This window comes from Lacerta agilis, chromosome 15 (genome assembly GCF_009819535.1).
Source record: "Lacerta agilis isolate rLacAgi1 chromosome 15, rLacAgi1.pri, whole genome shotgun sequence".
In the NCBI taxonomy this organism is placed as follows: domain Eukaryota; kingdom Metazoa; phylum Chordata; class Lepidosauria; order Squamata; family Lacertidae; genus Lacerta; species Lacerta agilis.
The window spans coordinates 17,531,509-17,549,888 of NC_046326.1; the positions used below are offsets into that span (position 1 = coordinate 17,531,509).

Consider the following 18,380-nt stretch of genomic DNA (forward strand, 5'->3'; position numbering starts at 1 on the left):
GGAGTTGGTTCAGTTTTTTCTCCTTTCCCCCTTCAAAATACGTTACTAGGACCATTCAGATACCTTACTGAAAGACGGAGAGCTGCTTCTTTCATGCTTAGAGGTGTTTGTGCCCTTTTCCTCTAGCACGTAATGAATCAAATACTGGGTGTGTCCTGGCTTATACAGTATCTGCCTCTTGGCTCCTCGTCTTAAAAGGCTTGGGTTTCAAGATTCTTCCATCATATTAGTGGAGTTACGTTGTATAATCTTGGTTCCCCCCCCCCAATAAGTGGCTTGTACTCTTATGTGTCAATCTGCCAAGTGTTTTCTGGGTAGCTGTCACAATGACTCCGAAGCACTGCTTTCTGCCAACTAAAGCCATGTTGCTCCGAGAAGAAAAGAATCTGTTCCTCTCTGTGTGAAGCCAGGATTGTATGAATGGATAGTTCTTAACAGGCACAACAGCTGGGAATGTGCCTGGCTGAATCTGGCCTGAGGTCATGTTACTTCACCTGCTAAAAATAAGCCTGTTGTGTATGTGTGTGCATATTTTGCAGGTCCCTTACCACTTGCATGCTGTCTTGGTCCACGAAGGCCAGGCCAACGCTGGCCATTACTGGGCCTACATCTACAACCAGCCCCGAAAGAGCTGGCTCAAGTATAATGACATCTCTGTGACAGAGTCGTCTTGGGAAGAACTGGAGAGGGACTCTTTTGGTGGCCTGAGGAACGCTAGTGCCTACTGCCTGATGTATATAAATAAAAGGCTACCACACTTTGCTGCTGGTGGTAAGGACTTTGAAATGCTTACTTGTCTGAGTGATCTTGAGCTATTGGTTCTGTAAGCATTTTTCTGCAATGCACCCAGTCCCTGCTTGTGGCTCATGGTTGATTCTTGATTGCATGGGAATGTCTGTGGGGACTTGGGGTTTGGGCTAAGTGATCTCTTCTAAGCAAGTGTTTTTCTAGACACATCTAGTTGTGTATAGAAATGGTACAGTAAAAAGGGTGCAGTACTGGAGTGTAAGATGTCTAGCCTGCATTTAATGTTGTTTGAAATCACGAGAGAGAGGATGTCTTGACCTCCTTCTGCAAAGCAAGAGTGAGTGCTGAGAGTGATCCTAACTGGGCCCAAAGTAACACCCAACATCCATATGGGGACAGAGATGTTGGCTCAGCCCAGTACATGCTTCCTTCAGGTTGATGATATGCTCTATTCAGATACCTGTCTTCTGGAGCAGTCTAGAAAATTAGCTTGTGCAGGGTAAAGAGATGAACAAGTAAAGAGTATGAAGGCAAGCAGTTGACCATTGCCATCTCTCATGGCATCATTGCCTGACTCTTCCTCCTTTTCTCTGAGACACTGAAAAGATCTAGTCCATTGGGGTTTGGGAGGTGGTGTGAAGCACACCTAAGTAGTCCAGTTGATCTCTCACCACCTCTCACTGTCTTTGCCCTGAATGCTGGCGGTTGGAAACCATCATTGGGTGCCAGTTGGATTGAATTGAGGTATTTTATTTTCCCTACTTCCTACATGCATTGCCCATCTTTGCTCCAAGGAGCTCCGGGTGTCCTATATAGTACTCATCCTTCATTTTTAACCTCACAGCAACCCTGTGAGAGAGGTTAGGCTGAGAGGGCTAGTGACTGGCCCGAGGTCACCCAGTTGAGCTTCATGGTCCAGCTGGGTTCTGAATCCTGGTCTCTCAGGTCCTACTTCTGACACTCTTTAACTACACTGGCTCTAAACCCCATACCAGTGGTGCGTGTTTGGGATAGAAGCAGCTTCAGTTTATTTGTATCTCCCGTTCAGGATTGTTATGGATCAAAAGGCACAGCACAGAGATCATCTTAATAAAGTTCCATTCCAACCCTACCCCAATTTAAATGTAGATGTGGGCCAGGATAAGCATAAGGGTTGATAAGAAGCTGAAAGAATTCTCCAGGCATTGATGGATTGAGAGAGCAGAGGAGTAATAAATGAGGAGCTAATGGTTTGGGAGGAGTTGGGGCTTTCCCTAGGTCCCTTTTTACATCATTTGCATTTTGAGCCTTAGCAGTAGGTGTGTGGATGTGTAAAAGGTAAAGAACCCCTGGATGGTTAAGTCCAGTCAAAGGCAACTATGGGGTTGTGGCGCTCATCTCACTTTCAGGCCGAGGGAGCCGGTGTTTGTCCACAGGCAGCTTTCCAGGTCATGTGGCCAGCATGACTAAACTGCTTCTGGCACAATGGAACACCGTGATGGAAACCAGAATGCACAGAAACACTGTTTACCTTCCCGCCGCAGCAGTACCTATTTATCTGCTTATACTGGCATGCTTTCAAACTGTTAGGTTGGCAGGGGCTGGGACAGAGCAACGGGAGCTCAATCCATCGCAGGGATTCGAACCGCCGACCTGATTGGCAAGACCAAGAGGCTCAGTGGTATAGACCACAGTGCCGCCCGTGGGTGTGTAGCCCCCCCCCCCGGTGATGTGTAAACCCAATTCCGTTTCTATAACTGTCTGCAACTTCTATCCAAGGTTCTCAGATAAGTAGGGGTGACCTATAGTATTAATAAACAAAGGTTTCACTGTAGGCTATTCTTTCACAAAGTGTTTTGGTTTAATAGTGAGCCCGACAGGTATTCAGAGGTAGGATGCAAGGGGCAAACGAGCACCAGCACCTTCTGGATATTTTCCCTTTCATTAGATTATGTTAATGGGCAGACCCAGAGAGAAGTGGAATCTCTGCCTCTGGAGCTCCAGCACTACATCCAAGAAGACAACTGGAGGCTTGAACAGGAGGTGGCAGAATGGGAGGAGCAGTCGAGCAAGATGGTGCAGATGGATCAGTCATCATCAGCAGAGTCTCAGGACCTCTCTTCTGACTTGGGACAAGGTGAGAAAAGCAGACAGTCTCTTTGCTTGCCTCTCCTAATGCCGGTTGATCAGTCCTCTGGCTTACTGGATTGCTGAGAGTGACAGGGCAGTCCTGGTGCTTAAATTTCTATAAGAAGCCCCGTGTGGACTTTACCCCCCATATTGACTTGCCCCATGTATTGAGATGATCTTCAGAGGTTCTTCCAAAGCCCCTGGCATTTGGAGGTAACGCAGATTGCTTGCTATCTGTAGAATTCCCTCACTGGGGATGATCCTTGGCACCAGCCTTGATACCTTTTTACTCTTCCAGATTTATTAATGCATTACTTACAAGACACAGGCTGCTGTTTTTGTCCCGTTCATTGGAAGCATTGCTCAAAAGGTAGAATATGAATCTTTGCCCTCCCACACTAGCTGTAGCTCAGGGCCAGGCACGACCCACGTTTTAACATTTTGTCTAGTTCTCATGTTTTTCTAAATGTCTTGCTGGACGTAGAGAGTAAATTGTAGGCTACACTTATTTTTCTCTCCTCAGAAAGATCTTGTTCCTCCAGCTCTGAACGGATGGCACATTCCCTCTCCTCCGAACATGCCATGATTGCCAAGGAACAGACGGCTCAAGCCATTGCCAAGACAGCTGATGCATACGAGAAGGCTGGTGGATTGGCAGCTCTTGACAAGGTGAAAATAGCAATTGCTGGGCTTCCGGACCTTTGTAGGCACACTTGTCCATGCCTCTGCTTCCTGCCTCCTCTTGCTTGGACCTTTTTTTTTTTTTTTTTTGCTTTGCTGGTCTGCCTTTCATTTCCCTTTCTGATTTCTTTCTGTTTTCTTATCTCTGTGTGGCAACAGTCAAAGGAGGCAGAACCAGTGCAGCACCTCCCAGAAGAAGCAAACCCCACCACTCAGGCAGAAGAGCCACAGGATGCTAAGGGGATGGAGCTTTCTGCCCCGCCTAGCTCACAGATCTCTGAAGTGGATATCCCCAGTGTGGGAAAGATTCTAGTTAGATCAGATGCAGATGGATATAATGAAGAGGTACACAGCTATGTGTCTGTGTGTCTTTTTTGCAGCAAGCAAAAAGGTTGGGGATGAGTATCTTTCATTCTGAGGCATTGCGAACTAGGGAAGATGCCAGACACTGCCCTCGCGGGCTGCATCTTTCCCATTTCTGATGGGTTGTGCTTGGAAGTAAACATCCCAGAGCTCTCTCTCAAACCATCCAAATGATGGTGCTTAGGATTGCAGACTTTCCCACCAGCGTTTGGTTTCTTTGACATGAGAGCACTCCCCAAGATTGCTCACTTAAAAATAAAAATACTAAAGCTGTTTTACCTCTTCCGATGTCTTTTTGCCATCCAAGGCCGCAGATGGTATAGCCACATAACATTCTAAAAATGTGGCAGCAGTCCTAGTCCTAAATTTTGACTGCTCTCCTGTGCATGGAAGCAATCCTGACAGCACCATCATGTTTGTGTCTGTATTGAATGGACAGTATGTTTTAGGGCTGTAAGCCAGTTGCTAGCAACCTGCTGTGCAGTAGGTAGACCTGCGCATGATGCCACTGTCATCCCATACAGGAAATGGGGATGGGTCAGGACTTGGGTGATGTATCTCTGCATCCCCTTAATTGCCCTTAATTCCTGCTCATCTTTCATTAGACCCTCTCAATGCATATGTGGACACTTAATTCATAGTCAGTGGAAGGGCACAAAGTTGAAGTGTGTCTGCAAATGTGTGAACAAATCAAAGTAACTTAATAATCATGAAGGGCAGTCTTCAACTGGTTGCTTCCATGACCATCCTGGTTGGGGCTGATGGGAGTTGAAGTTCAGAATTCTGACATCTGGAAGGCCCCAGGTATGGAAGAAGGTAGAACTCTGACTCTGGATTCTGCATGTCTTACCTCTCTACCTGTTCTAACTCTTTCATCATGTAGCATTTTTCCGCTCTCCATCTTTCTTTTTTCTTCTTTCTGTCAGATGATGCTCAGTCCTGCCATGCAAGGTGTGATCCTGGCTATTGCTAAAGCCCGTCAAACCTTTGATCGGGATGGGTCTGAAGCAGGGCTAGTTAAGGTACTATTGTACACATGTGCCTTTTGGCAGTGGAGAAATGCAATGAAACATTGGCTATGGATGCCACATGGCTGTTCCTTACTTCATTTTTCTGCCCTGCGGTGTCTCGATTGCAGAGATTGTTCCGTCACGAGAGGTTGATATCCTGTGACGTTGTTTGCTCCCCTGTCCACTTTGAGGAAGCAGATCTTCAGTGATTTTTGAAGTGTCTCCTCCCAGGAGTCTTCTTAATATCTGTCCTCCACTGAGATAACAAGACTGCTGCTGCTCTTAAAGCATAAACATTCCACTCTGAGTAGTAGTTTATTGGATGCACCCCAAAGTGCCGCTCCCTCCACTACTGCTATTGGATATATACATATTGGATACAGTGGTACCTTGGGTTACATACTTAATTGGTTCCGGGGTGCCGTTCGTAACCTGAAAAGTACGTAACCCGAACGGCAATATCGCGCTTCTGCGCATGTGCGGACAAAAATACTTCCGGGTTACGGGAGTACGTAACCCGAAAAAAACGTAATCCCAAGCGGACGTAACCCGAGTTACAACTGTATATATTGCAAGGTGTAGTCTTCTCATGACCAAGGGAATCACTGGACTGGCTTGTGAAGCTTCTTTCTAGTCCTGGAGAGGGTGGCATCCTGATTTTCATTCATTCATCCTTCCTCTACATAAGGAGGGCTTCTCCCTGTCGTTAGAAAACTTAGAACCTAGAGATAACCATTTATCCTATTCTGCTTTTCCCTCTGCTTGCGGGTATAGGGGTAAGGGTGGGGCAGAGATGACTGCTTTTATTGATACTATTTTTTGTCTATTTATTTAAGATCTTATGATTTACGTACAAATTGTTTATTTTGGTTGTACTTTTTGATGTTTTATTTATTGTTTATGACTACTTTTGTTATGTTTGTAATTATGCAGGGGGGGTTACATGTTGTAAGCCACCTTGAGTGGTTTTAACCTTGGAAAGGCAGCATATAAATAAAACGATGCATGTATGTATATTGTTAAGAAATCTTTTGTCTGGTATCCATTGAGCCTGTTTCTCAGCTGTAGAAGTCTCCAAATGAAGACTCGTGTTTCTAGCTCAGGTTCTGGACATCTCAAGAAATCTTGCTGTCTCAAAGTGGATAGGTGGAAATTGCCCATTTTTCAGGAAACCCTCTGAATGATTGGTGAAGGCCAACATGCTGGGAATTTTCTTAGTTTCCCTGCAAAGTGCCAACTGCCATCAGAGGCAAAATTTCCATAATTGTATTATTATTTCATTTCATTCATTCATTGAGTTTATATACTGTCCTATATCTGGAGTTCTCAGGGCGGTTCACAGAAAAGATCAAAACAATTGTAGAGAGCAATTTGTTCCTCCTGTTGTTGGAGTTGTGCGCTGAACAGAATCCTCGGTATTGCTGCACTAGATCATATGGTGCTAGCTTTTGCGTACCAGTTCCAATGAGCTACTCTGACATGGTTGGAGCAAGGCCTCATGACGGTCATTTGCAGAGCAAAGCAAGACCTTGCAGTTGCTCAGCTTCATAGGACTTTAATTTCAGCACATCCAGCTTAAGTTGGTCATGAGCAGCTTATTGCTAAGAATGCCCTCAAAGTCTAAGAATTGCTTGCATTGTGGATTCCTAATTGTCAGACTGGTATTGTTCCAATTCTTGGCTTTATTAGGCATTCCATGAAGAATACTCCAGGCTGTACTCGCTGTCAACAGAGACTCCAACGCCACAAAATGACCCCCGGCTTCAGCACGTCCTAGTTTACTTCCTGCAGAACAATGCGCCAAAGCAAGTGGTGGAACGGACTCTTCTGGAGCAGTTTGCAGACAAAAACCTCAGCTATGATGAAAGGTTTGTTCAGAACACGTAAGCTGTAATGTCTTCTGTGTGGATAAAGGAAGGGCACAGAATTGCTTTGAAAGTGCTATATGGGGGCTTTGTTTGGTAGGAGTGGTGTTCAGTGACTTTGGTAGCACTGATCAGTATTAGATGGTTAAAGAGATTTTTATTGTTCTGTGTTTTAGTTCTCCATTTCTAACTTGCATTTCCCCCTCAATGGGCCAAGAAAGCAGCTCCCAGCAAGTCAGCGCTACTTGCACCTCTAAAATAAATAGATGTAAGATCAAAACAAGCTAAATCTAAGAGACGTTTCAGTTGACATTCTCTGGCTTTTGGGTGTCACTTCCCTAAGCTTTCTCCTCCTTTCCGTGAACAGATCGATTAGCATTATGAAGGTGGCTCGAGCTAAGTTGAAAGAGATTGGTCCTGATGAGGTGGACATGGAAGAGTATAAGGTAAGGAGCCTCAGCCCTAAAGTTTTAGGTCTGGTTTATATCTTTGTGTCTAAGCTGCAGCCTAATTGTTAGATGAGCAAACGCTACTCTTGTGACCAAAAAGTAAAATCATTTTCCTTTAGATAAATGGTGATCACTTAGTTTCTTCAGAGTTGTGTTTTGAGGGTTACTTGCTCTGTCTGAGATGTCTATATTTCCTCTTGCCCTGTCCCGTATCCTGGATAAAACCTGTTTCATTCCATGCATAAACAGTAGCAGAAATAAGAGTGCCCTGCCCCTCCCACACCATTTAGATATTATGGTAAATTTAGTAGCATTCTGTTCATCCATTTTCAGTAGAAAACATGTCTACAGCATTTTTAAAGTGTCTGGCTTGCTGAGACACTACAGAGTGTTTCAAGTGCTCCCTTTGCTGTCTTGTAGAGATCCTGCTTCACATTCACTTCAGGATGCATCTGAATCCAGCGCACAGCCTTAATGCATATACCCAAAATGAGGGTGAAGTGCATAATGGGCATCTTGTAATTAGTAAGTGCGCTATGATTCCTGCCTCTCTACACCTGGCCCAGGGCAGGGCCTGACAGGCTTCATAAGAACTGCTGCTGCTGCCCAGCAAGGACTGGGGTATTTTGGGAAAGGTTTTGTCAGGAGTTTTTGCTGTTATTGATACTAATTTTTTGTATATTTTTATGTGGAAATGGTTCAGTTTGGTTATGTAGTCTTGATGTGTTTTATTTATTTTTTCAATCTTTTCATATTGTAAGCCGCCTTGAGTGTTGTTTTAACTGTGGAAAGGCGGCATACAAATAAAATGATGATGATGATGATTACCGTGTTTTTCCCATGTATTAGACGAGGTTTTTTTACTTGAAAATCGTCCAAAAAACAGGGGCCGTCCTATACACGGATAGTGGCATGGGGCGAGAAGTGCCTGCCAGCCGGTTGGCGGGAGCACAACTTCCCCCAATGCTGCTGCACGTGGGAAATGGTCTAGGGAGTGTTTCCTGCCTGCAGCTGCATGGGGAGAGAAGCTAAACAACTTTGGGCCATCTCCCCTCATTTTCTTAAAATTGAGTCCCCCCAAAATAGGGGGGGTGTCCCTATACATGGGAGCGTCTTATAGATGGAAAAATACGGTACCCAAAAGCAACAAGAGAAAGGGAGCAATATGAGAAAAGCCAGGTGTGAATAAAGTGGGACTTACTGAACCAGTAATGGATTGTGAACATTTTCTTTTTCTGGCACAGAAATGGCACGAAGACTACAGTTTGTTTCGCAAAGTATCTATTTACCTCTTAACAGGCTTGGAACTGTATCAGAATAAACAGTAAGTTTGTGTAAATTGCTTCCAAAGGTTGTGGTGAAGATTTGGAGGGTAGCTGAGGATTAGTGGATGTATTCTTAGACCCAACACAGAAGGTGGAAATCTGTGGTGGTGCATCATAGCAAGTAGAAATTAGGGACGACTTGAGTGGGGAAGTACTTCTTTTCCACTGTGTATAATCATAATCATAATCATAATTTATTATTTATACCCCGCCCATCTGGCTGGGTTTCCCCAGCCACTCCGGGTGGCTTCCAGCAAAATAGTAAAATACATGATGTTGCCATTTCCGCATCTGTATCTTGTCATGAACACTTTGGCTCAAAAAGTTTCGTTTTGTCTGGAAAGGTGAATTAGTAAGACTCCAGCAAACTCGGACGAGCCTTCTTCTAATGGACACAGGAGTGTCCATAGTCTATCCAGGCATGTCCAACAGGTAGATCGTGATCTACCAGTAGATCACTGGACGTCTGTGGTAGATCACTGGTAGATCACTGGCTCCCCCCAAAGAAGATAAACAAGTTTGATTCCCCTAAAAAAAGCTCAACATTTCTGACTGGAACCCTTAAAAAACTGGGCTTTCCTCCTCCCTAAGAAAAGCTCAACAACCTTGACCTGAACCCCACAAAAGAGGGTAGATCACTGCCAGTTTTTAACTCTGTGAGTAGATCACAGTCTCTTGGGAGTTGGCAACCCCTGTACATAAGGATGGTGAAGAAGGGTGGTGCTAGGATGCTTGTGGTAATCCATCATGCACTGAGGGGAGAACAGGAACTTCTGAACAGGGTACAGTTGTCTTCCTGTGAATTTTGGTAAATGTGCTAATTTGTGGGCCAGCTCTTACTAGGCAGCTGTCCTCCTACAGAGTGGTGCATGGGCTACAGTGGGGAAAGGTTCCTATCTCATTTAAGCAAAGCACCCCTTCCCAGTTATTTGTATTCTAGAAGGGCTTCTTTTCTGAACACAGGGAAGTAGTTAGCAGATGGGTATAGCCAGTGCTTTTTTAGGGGTACTGTCATTTTGACTCAATAAAATCACCATTGTATAGTTCAAATCAGGAAAAAATAAATACAGTAAATGGACAAAAGTTCAAAGAACATGCATTACCTCATATTACACAGCTCACAGTAACTTCCACATTGGCATGAGGTTGTGTGCACTAACATCTTCCTGATTCCTCTGCTAGGTTCCAACTCCTACTTCACACATTAAAACACTCTATTCCGTCTGAGACTCAAGAAACACTATGACAGGAAATGAGGCTGCCATCAGGGGTATCAACGGAACTGACAATTCACCGTGCTAGAGAAGAGACTAAAAAAAATTATTATTATTTTAGTTTCTTCTATTAGATTCACAAACCCCCAGGGGGGGGGAAAGCACTGGGTATAGCCATGTGTCCCAAGGAAGTATAAGAGCTATGAATGGCTGCTGTAGTTTGCAGTAAATGTTTCTTGCACAACCTGTTTTAATTCCAAAGATTGCAACTCTCACCCTCTTTCCTGTTCTTATAAGGTACTATGAAGCTTTGACCTATCTGGTGTATGCCTATCAGAGCAATCTGACCTTGCGGAGGAAGGGAGCCAACAGAGGCGCCAATGCATCTTTAATTGCTCTGTACAGAAGAAAATGTCTCTTGGTTGGTATTAATCCCTTCTCCCCTCCCACCACCCCTTCAAGGAGCTTGCTGGTAGAATGATCTGCTTCCAAATCATTGCTTTGTTTTCGATCTTCGTCTTATTCTCATGTGCAGATCCAATTCTTTATAGAGATGGAGTACACTGCTTTAATACACTGTTGTCCGCACACTGGTGAGCTCCCGTTGCTCTGTGCTAGCTCCTGACAACCTAGCAGTTCGAAAACACGCCAGTGCAAGTAGATAAATAGATACCACTGTGGCGGGAAGGTTAACATTTTTGTGCACTCTGGTTTCCATCACGGTGTTCTGTTGCACCAGAAGCAGTTTAGTCCTGCTATGTCACATGACCTGGAATGCTGTCTGCTCCCTCAGCCTGAAAGCGAGATGAGCACCGCAACCCCATAGTCGTCTTTGACTGGACTTAACAGCCCAGGGGTCCTTTACCTTTATAGTGTGCTCTATCTCTTGGTTCCTGAATGGATTCGTGAAAACCTCTCTCAGGTTGGAGCACTTTGCAGGGAAGGGAATATCTGCCAGATGTTTGGGCTCTTTTTTGCCATGGCAATGTAAAAACAAGCAAACAAAAACCCCTAAAAGTTCATCTGCACTCTAAAACTTGCCACAGGAAGCATTGCGGAAAGTGACAGACACCAGGCTGAGCTGTTGCCAAAGACCCATAAATGTGTTTCTCATATTGCTTTGCCACAGAAGTTGAACGATGCTGCAGCAGCTCTGTTTGAAAGTAGCAATGAGTTGAGAGTGGATGAAGGTGTGAACATCTTGAACGAGCTGATTATACCCTGCATGCACCTCCTCATCAGCAATGATACCTCAAAGGATGACCTGGATGCCGTTGAGGTCATGAGAAATCGTTGGTGTGCTTACCTGGGAAAGGACATGAACGGTAAGAAGGGGGTCCTGGACCTCTTACTCTGTACTGCTATCGTTCTATCTCTCGCCTAGTATTGCTAGTCTTTGTGTACCTTCTGACTGTTTTTCTAAAGACTGTCAGTAAAATGCCCTTGCACAATTAAGATAATCCACAACATTTGCATTTTGCTTAGCCCTAAAGCCAAGGTGGCAAATGTGGCCCTCTAGATGTCAGCTGGACTACAGCTCCTATCATATCTGGCATTGGCCGTGCTGGCTGAGGCTGATGGGAGTTGGAGTTCAATAGCATCTGGTGGGCTACAGCATCTAAATTTTACTGAAGAGACTGCCTTCTTGAATGACTAGATCTTTGTGTTCAAAATATGGGATTTGATTCTTTCATTTCCCCTCTTGTTCGCAAGTAAAAGTAACACCTGTCTCTCAACAGTCATACTTGTATGCGGCGTTCCAGTTATAGCAGCTTGCTGTGTACGCCAAGCAGCATTCTCCTGGGGTGAGGAATGATAGAAAATGTTTTGTTGTTGCCAGAAATTACTTGTACATGTTGCATCTGTACCTGGCACATCCTGTGATCAGAGGTACACACTGATCAGAAAACTTAGTTTTCAATCTTCACGTGGCATGTCAGTCTTTATCCCAGAGATTCTGGGGGCAGGGGGCAGAATGGAGTAGGAAGAGGCAACTATGTGTGAGGATATTATTATTATTATTATTATTATTATTATTATTATTATTATTATTATTATTATTATTATTACTGAACATATTGTGAATTAAAATAAGCACACATGACCTGGAAGTTAATCTGTTGTGCATTTTTCTTTGCTAGATTTTAATAAATTGGTTAAACTTTGTTCACTTCAGCCAGCAGGGGGTGTCAGGAAAAAGTATTGGCCCTGAAATACTATTCAAAATAGACAAAAGCTGGTTTCTGCTGTTGAGTTTTCTTGTGTTCTGCTTTCATGAACTTGTGAAAAAGCTTTTTCACATCTGCAATGAAGAGGTAATTCAGACTTGCAGATAGTTGCTTACAGTGAGAAATATTTCCTTTTAGACAAGTGGCTCTTCTCACCAGTACCACCTTGTAAAATGCAGGTGGTTGTGAATTGGGTACAACTTAAAAGGTATCTCTTACTGTGCACTGAGAATGAGGTGCTGTTATAAGTGTTTGCAAGTTGGGTTTGTAGACATCCGTGATGTCTGCAACACTGTCTTCACTAGTGCTTATGGGAAGTGCTTGGTGAAGTTGGCAATAAGTGCCCTATTTTAACTTGTAAGTGCCATTATGTTGCTTTGAAGGAGTGGGGGAAGGGGGGACATGATTGAGGGAACTTCCAGATTTACATACAGATAAGCCCTAATGCAGTGGTTCTGCATTCCAGAGTTTTTCTGCATCTTCTTACATTTCACAATCTTAGTTTCAACAAGACGTCAAAGCATAGATTTGTTGCTATTGGGTTGTTGTTGTTGTTGTTGTTATTTGCTCGTCTTGTGTTACAGAGGACCTGCAGCTAAAACTGAGTGAATTCCTACCCCGCCTGCTAGATTGTTCCTCCGAGGGCATAGTTCTGAAAGAACCACCCAAGATCCGCCCCAATTCTCCCTATGATCTCTGCAGCCGATTTGCAGCTGTCATGGAATCTATTCACGGGGCCTCGACTGTCACTGTCAAATAAAAACTGCCGACTGTACTGTATTAAGCTCTGGAGACCACAGGCCCACCAGCGTGTGGAATCCAGCTGCCGACCACCTTTTGGAATGGAGCAAGGAAGAGAGATGCTACATTGAGACAATCCACATTCAGACCTAACCAAAACTGTGCTTAGAAAAGGGCTAAATGGGACATGACATCCTCTGGTGTGCACCATATATGGGCAGGCACTAAATTAGAACATGTCTTGAGGTTTCACTGTTTTACATTGCCTATAACTGCGTTTGCCTTGGCTTCCTACAAGAACATGGTAGGAAGACTCTTATTTTTTTAAAGGGAAATTTTAAACACAGCATATTGTACATATATACTTCTGTTGTGCTAAATTCTTATGGAGTATACAGTGGTTTGATATGCTCATTGTGAGCATTCCATGCACACACTGTTATATTTTTAATGCACTTGCAACACATGCTGGTCTATTCATGTGTCATAATGCCAGCAGTATGTTATCAGTGCTGATAGCTGTTGTGCTGTCACTACATATGACTGAGACAACATAAGGGAGTGCATTTAAAGCACAATGGGGAGCATGTAACCTGGAGCCTGTTTAAAATGGACCTCAGTGACATCAAAGCAGGACTGATTCAGGGAATAAGCCAGACAGTCGTAGGTAATTTTAAGAGCAATAATTCACATTCACATTTTTTGTGGAAAAACACCCTAAAATGAGAGCCTATCAGTTGAGGCCCTTCCCATCAGATATCTCCTGATGTGGCAGTAACAGAAGACCTGGTAGCCTGGGTTGTACAAAATACAGGCATTCGTGCACACTGCGTTTGTGTGTGTTAGCAACTCAAAACACAGTTGATGCCATCAGGAGAAATGGTGATGGTGGCAATATTTTACAGTTGCTACAGAATTGCAGAAGTCATTCCAGGACAAGAATAGAGATGCAAAACAAAACCCAAAAGGAAACTGCTTTCTCTGACCTCCCTAAGCATATCTCCTTTATTACCAATCACTGAATTTTCATTACCAGGCTAGTATTGGCAGTGACAAGGGCTCTGAAGTCAGGAATAATAAACCTTTCTAAAAAGATACAGCTTAACTGGCAAAGTCTACTGCCAATATTTTTAAGCAATCTTTGTTTTACTGGAACACATTGGCAATCGGGATGTAAATGGAAATACATATTTGATAAGCCTTTTTCTGTTTTAATTAAATGTGCAATAAAGAAATTTACCCTATTTAAATTTGTAGTGGATTGCTTTGTTTCTTTTGAGTGTCTAGACTTTATCTTTCTCCTTTTCTCAACTGTGTTTGAACACTGGGAGTGTTTGCTACTGGCTTGTATTGGAGAATTTTTGCAAAGATCACCACTGGAATAGCCATATAACATGACTTAGTCAGCATCCTACTTGCTTTGGTGCTAAGAATAGATTAATTGCTCCGCTACTTCCAGTTGTGGTGTGCCTCATTAGTTAGCCTGTGATGCTGATCCTTGGTCAATCTAAAACACTGACTGGTCAGTTTGGGGTGGACTGCTGTGCACATAGGCTGGGCCCCTATGATTACATAGGTGTAAGGCTCCTGGGGGGAAAGTTGCTTGCCTTTACTTTTGACATTTTAGATTTGGGTGTTGCCAGGACTAACCAGGAGCCTAAGATATGAGATACTGATATTTTAACTTGGCCATGGGCCTCTTAACCATCCAAGTACTTATGCTGTTTTCGTTCTGATTAACTTGTATAATTCAGAAGAGAGACTTCTAAAACTCTTTCCCCCTCCCTGCACCCAAATGAGAGCATCTGCATTATCAACAGAATCAGGCTTGCAAGTGATCTAGGCCTAGCTAGCCTTTCCTTGAAAGGAGTTATATGTTGTTGATGAATGCAACTTAAAGGAGCCTCTGCCAAAGTTTCAATCTAGAATTACTTTCTTGAAGTTCAAAACCACTGCCGTGTTCAATGTACTCATCTCAACTGCTACCTGCTTCAGTGCACAGGTAGGTTGAACAGTAAAGATACCATCTTCATTCAGCACCTACCATATGGATCCTCGGTTGCAAGCCTTTGCCTACTTGCCATGGAGTAAGACCCATTGAGCTTGAGGTGGGGTGGGCTTCTAAGCAGACCAGTATAAGATTGCACCGTTAGTAGGTGAAGTCAGTAGCAGAGACACCACCAATAATGAAACTGTAATTCTTGGGGTCTTTTTCTCTATGCTTCATGCTTCTATTTGAGAAGTGTCCATTTAGCCATTTCCCCCCAAACCCTATTACTGTATTGTCTCAAAAGACAGATTTCTGATCCATGTGAAAAGCAAACAAACGGTTCATTATTATTTTTACAGTGCAATTAAGTACTCCTTAGGTCTGACAATGCCTGTTGAATAAAACTTGATACCTTGCTATTGACATTGGATATCATAACTAGAGTCGGTCTCCTTGACAAAAATTCCAGTGAAGGGGTATGTCAATAAACGGCCTCTTTCCTGATTGTTTAGAGGAAAAAATAATCTTGCACAGGAAAGAACGGGGATTCTAATCCTGTATCCATTCCCCATGTCCCCATCTTAATATATTAATAATACTAGCAAATTTTGAAGGAAAACAATTTATTTCTATGCATTCATGTTTAAGTTTCCTGCATTGTAGTCATTGAGATGGGTATCCCTGTTGCCACTGAAAATGCCACACAACATGGTATGACACATTTAAGTACAGAATGTTTGCTTTCCCAAGCATATTTTTCAGAAAACAGTGCTCCGTAAAGGATGCTTGGAAGGATCCTAGACAATAACCCAGTTTCCAGCCAGTCAGATATAAGCCATTCTGGCCATCTCAAATTGTTCTCATGAAACCTGTAAAGAGACTTTAGTAGGCAGCTCAGATTACAAGGTCTGCATTTTTAGGTGGCAAGTACTGATGATGCCTTTGTAACCTGGGGTCCTTTCGCACCTCTGGCTTACGGTGGACAGCGAAATGCTTGGACTTTATTTGGGTTTGTAGGAAACAAGCTGAGCAGATCAGAAGAAACCCACCTAGTATGAGGAAAAACCCAGCAAACCAGCCCAGGAATAATGCTTCACCAAATTCCCACCTTGGGACAATCTCTGGCACAGTTTCATCCCAGAATTCTCGCACTATGTTGTAGGCAACCCAGGAGACTGGCATGAGGGTTGCCATTCCGGAAATGCAGAAGAGAATTCCTCCGGCGATTCCGAGGCGTTTTTTCAGTCCCAGGTTTTGTTCCCTTATCTTCAAACAGTTCAACCCCAAAATAGAAATAGAGAGGGCAATGAATCCCAGTCCATTAGAGAGAACCATTACAATCCTAGAGATTCTAAACTCCAAAGGGAGGGTTAAGAGGGAGCCATAGCTTTTGCACTCCATTATGTTTTCGTCTTGAATGACGCAGGCATGCCAAAGCCCTGTGTTCCAGGTCTCCAATTCGTTCAATTCCAAGTTGAGGTTCTTCCAAAAAGGTATGAAAGTTGTAACACAAGAGGAGACCCAGCCGAAGAGCGAGATAATTAATCCCCCCAATTGGCCTATAGTACTGTAGTGCCAAGCCATATTTGGACTCACAGCCGGCATACAAAACTCTCTGCCTTTGAATGTTCTCTATTCCAGATGAGCTTGATTCTTGCGGCAGAAGTTTTGCTAGAGCTACGGTGTCATCAATATGCTGTAGGTTTCAATGGAGCTCATCTGAATTGGTGCTAGTTTTTTAAAAGGGCAGCAGAGGAGGAGCTGAAGAGAATACCACTCATTCCAAGGTGTGGCCAAGCTTTTCACATCTGATTGGTTTTGCCCCTTTATCTGAAAAAAACAAAAACAAATCCTAATTCAACTTAATTCATGTGCAAGGCAGAAATGTCAAGGTTAATTGAATTGATGCAATCGACCAAGTTCCTTTTCAGCATGCAAAGAAGCACAGATGAGGCTGATGGAGCAACTTCTTCAAACAGATTCACTGAAACGTGGCACAAAGATAACTGTAAGCTTTGCAGTTTGTCTAGCTTTCTGTAGCATGAAATCCCTCTGTGCAGGCGTTCATTTCCACACACCCTTCTGGGTTCAGAAACACTTTGTGCAGTACCGCCTCTGCAGAATTACCATATTACTGGCCGAGCATGTTGATCTTTTCACCAATAAGCCAGGGGGTTTTAACTCATATTTTGCTCTTCAAGTTAGCTGGGACAGATGGTCTCTGTTACGCCGAATGCTCCATTGTCCAGAAGCTCTGGAAAGGAAATGAGGGAGATGACTGTAGAAGGAAGAGGAAAACATGGATGTGAGATGAGTTGATCTGGATAATGGGGGAGGAAGAAGGAAACAAACCAGTGTCTCTCTGTCCCGTGAGAAGTTCCAAACCATAGCTAGCAACGGTAAAAGACCAACATCTACCAATGAGCCCTTGGACTGAGGAAATGTTTCTTTAAAATGAGCTTTGAAAGGTTCTCTAGAGTAGTACTTAAGCCTCTTTTCCCCGTTCGTCATTTCTCAGATTCTCCCCCCCCCCCCAAAAAAACCTGGCCATTCTCCAGATACTGAGTAAATACACAAAGCTCAGAAAAAACAGCTGTGTATAGATCGCAATTCTACTTAAGGATCCAAGAGACCACTCAGGGGGTCAGAGGTGACAGGCCCAGTTTGCTCAAGGAGCAGCTTACGAAGGTCACTTGCTGGAGAACTTTTGCAATTGGTGTAATGCACATGCCACCTGTCTTTTCAAGTAGCTTCTTGGGACCTGCGCACTAGTTAATAAATGGAAAGGTTGTTGGAAACAGTCCATTCAAGGTGGGAGCAATCAACTGCAACCTTCCCTGCTTCTGTGTGGGACTGTGTACGCACACAGTGAACTCTTTTTAAGTTTATAAACTGCTAACTTTTTTCTTTAATGAGGAGGGAACTAAATATAGAATAATTTTGCTTCCTGGGTTGCAGTATCAGTTCTTCTGCATGTTATTAGCCAAATGCTGACAAAACCGCAATCCAATAACCAGTCAACTCATCTCCTAAACCAGCCTTCCACTGCCAGGTCCTCTGCACGTCTTGGGCTGCATGAGGTGCTGGCTGGGGTTGATGGGAGCTTCTCCTTAATATAGACAGAACCCTCCAAGGCTGGGGAAGGCTACCCTAAGCAAGCACATTCCAGCCTCTAAACATCCTTGGGGTGCATTCAGCCCCCCCTATAATAATAATAATAATAATAATAATAATTTATTATTTATACCCCGCCCATCTGGCCGGGTCTCCCCAGCCACTCTGGGCGGCCTCCAACAAATATCAAAATACAATACAGAGTCACAAATTAAAAACTTCCCTAAACAGGGCTGCCTTTAGGTGTTTTCTGAATGTCAGGTAGTTGTTTATTCCCTTGACTTCTGACGGGAGGGCCTATATGCTTTCCCCATTTATTTCTCCATGTGTGGATTTGTCCTGTCTCTTCTTACTCCTCTGCCTACTTTATTGTCAAGTAAAGTACAAGCAGTCAATGCTGATAAATTTCCACATCTTCCAAAAGCTTCACTTTGGCCTGGACTTAGCACTGAAACGTGTGCTGTGTCTTCAGAGCTCAGCCCTAAGATGTGTATGTACGTAATAAGAATAGGGAACCTCTAAACATGTAGCCATTTCCATGCGC

At 43.6% G+C, this 18,380-nt stretch overlaps 2 protein-coding genes across 6 annotated transcripts in view; one reads left to right on the plus strand and one right to left on the minus strand.

Annotated features, from left to right (window-relative positions):
- The window catches only part of USP28 (ubiquitin specific peptidase 28), a 32,405-nt gene extending 18,423 nt beyond the window's left edge, over positions 1-13,982 (plus strand). For 2 of the 5 annotated variants that reach the window (XM_033172648.1, XM_033172652.1), the window contains 11 exons: positions 540-771; positions 2,675-2,863; positions 3,380-3,525; positions 3,697-3,882; positions 4,827-4,922; positions 6,600-6,778; positions 7,143-7,221; positions 8,469-8,548; positions 10,061-10,184; positions 10,893-11,088; positions 12,576-13,982. In XM_033172648.1, coding sequence (XP_033028539.1) covers positions 540-771; positions 2,675-2,863; positions 3,380-3,525; positions 3,697-3,882; positions 4,827-4,922; positions 6,600-6,778; positions 7,143-7,221; positions 8,469-8,548; positions 10,061-10,184; positions 10,893-11,088; positions 12,576-12,751 — 1,683 coding nt within the window. In that variant the 3' untranslated portion in view covers positions 12,752-13,982. The remainder of the gene's footprint in view (positions 1-539; positions 772-2,674; positions 2,864-3,379; positions 3,526-3,696; positions 3,883-4,826; positions 4,923-6,599; positions 6,779-7,142; positions 7,222-8,468; positions 8,549-10,060; positions 10,185-10,892; positions 11,089-12,575) is intronic. The other 3 variants (XM_033172649.1, XM_033172650.1, XM_033172651.1) reach the window with 3 other exon arrangements.
- A 1,378-nt stretch (positions 13,983-15,360) lies between these two features.
- Positions 15,361-16,539, minus strand: CLDN25 (claudin 25). The gene has a single exon (XM_033172082.1). The coding sequence runs from the start codon at positions 16,325-16,327 to the stop codon at positions 15,617-15,619; it is 711 nt and encodes a 236-aa protein (XP_033027973.1). The 5' UTR covers positions 16,328-16,539; the 3' UTR covers positions 15,361-15,616.
- Positions 16,540-18,380: the final 1,841 nt, after the last annotated feature.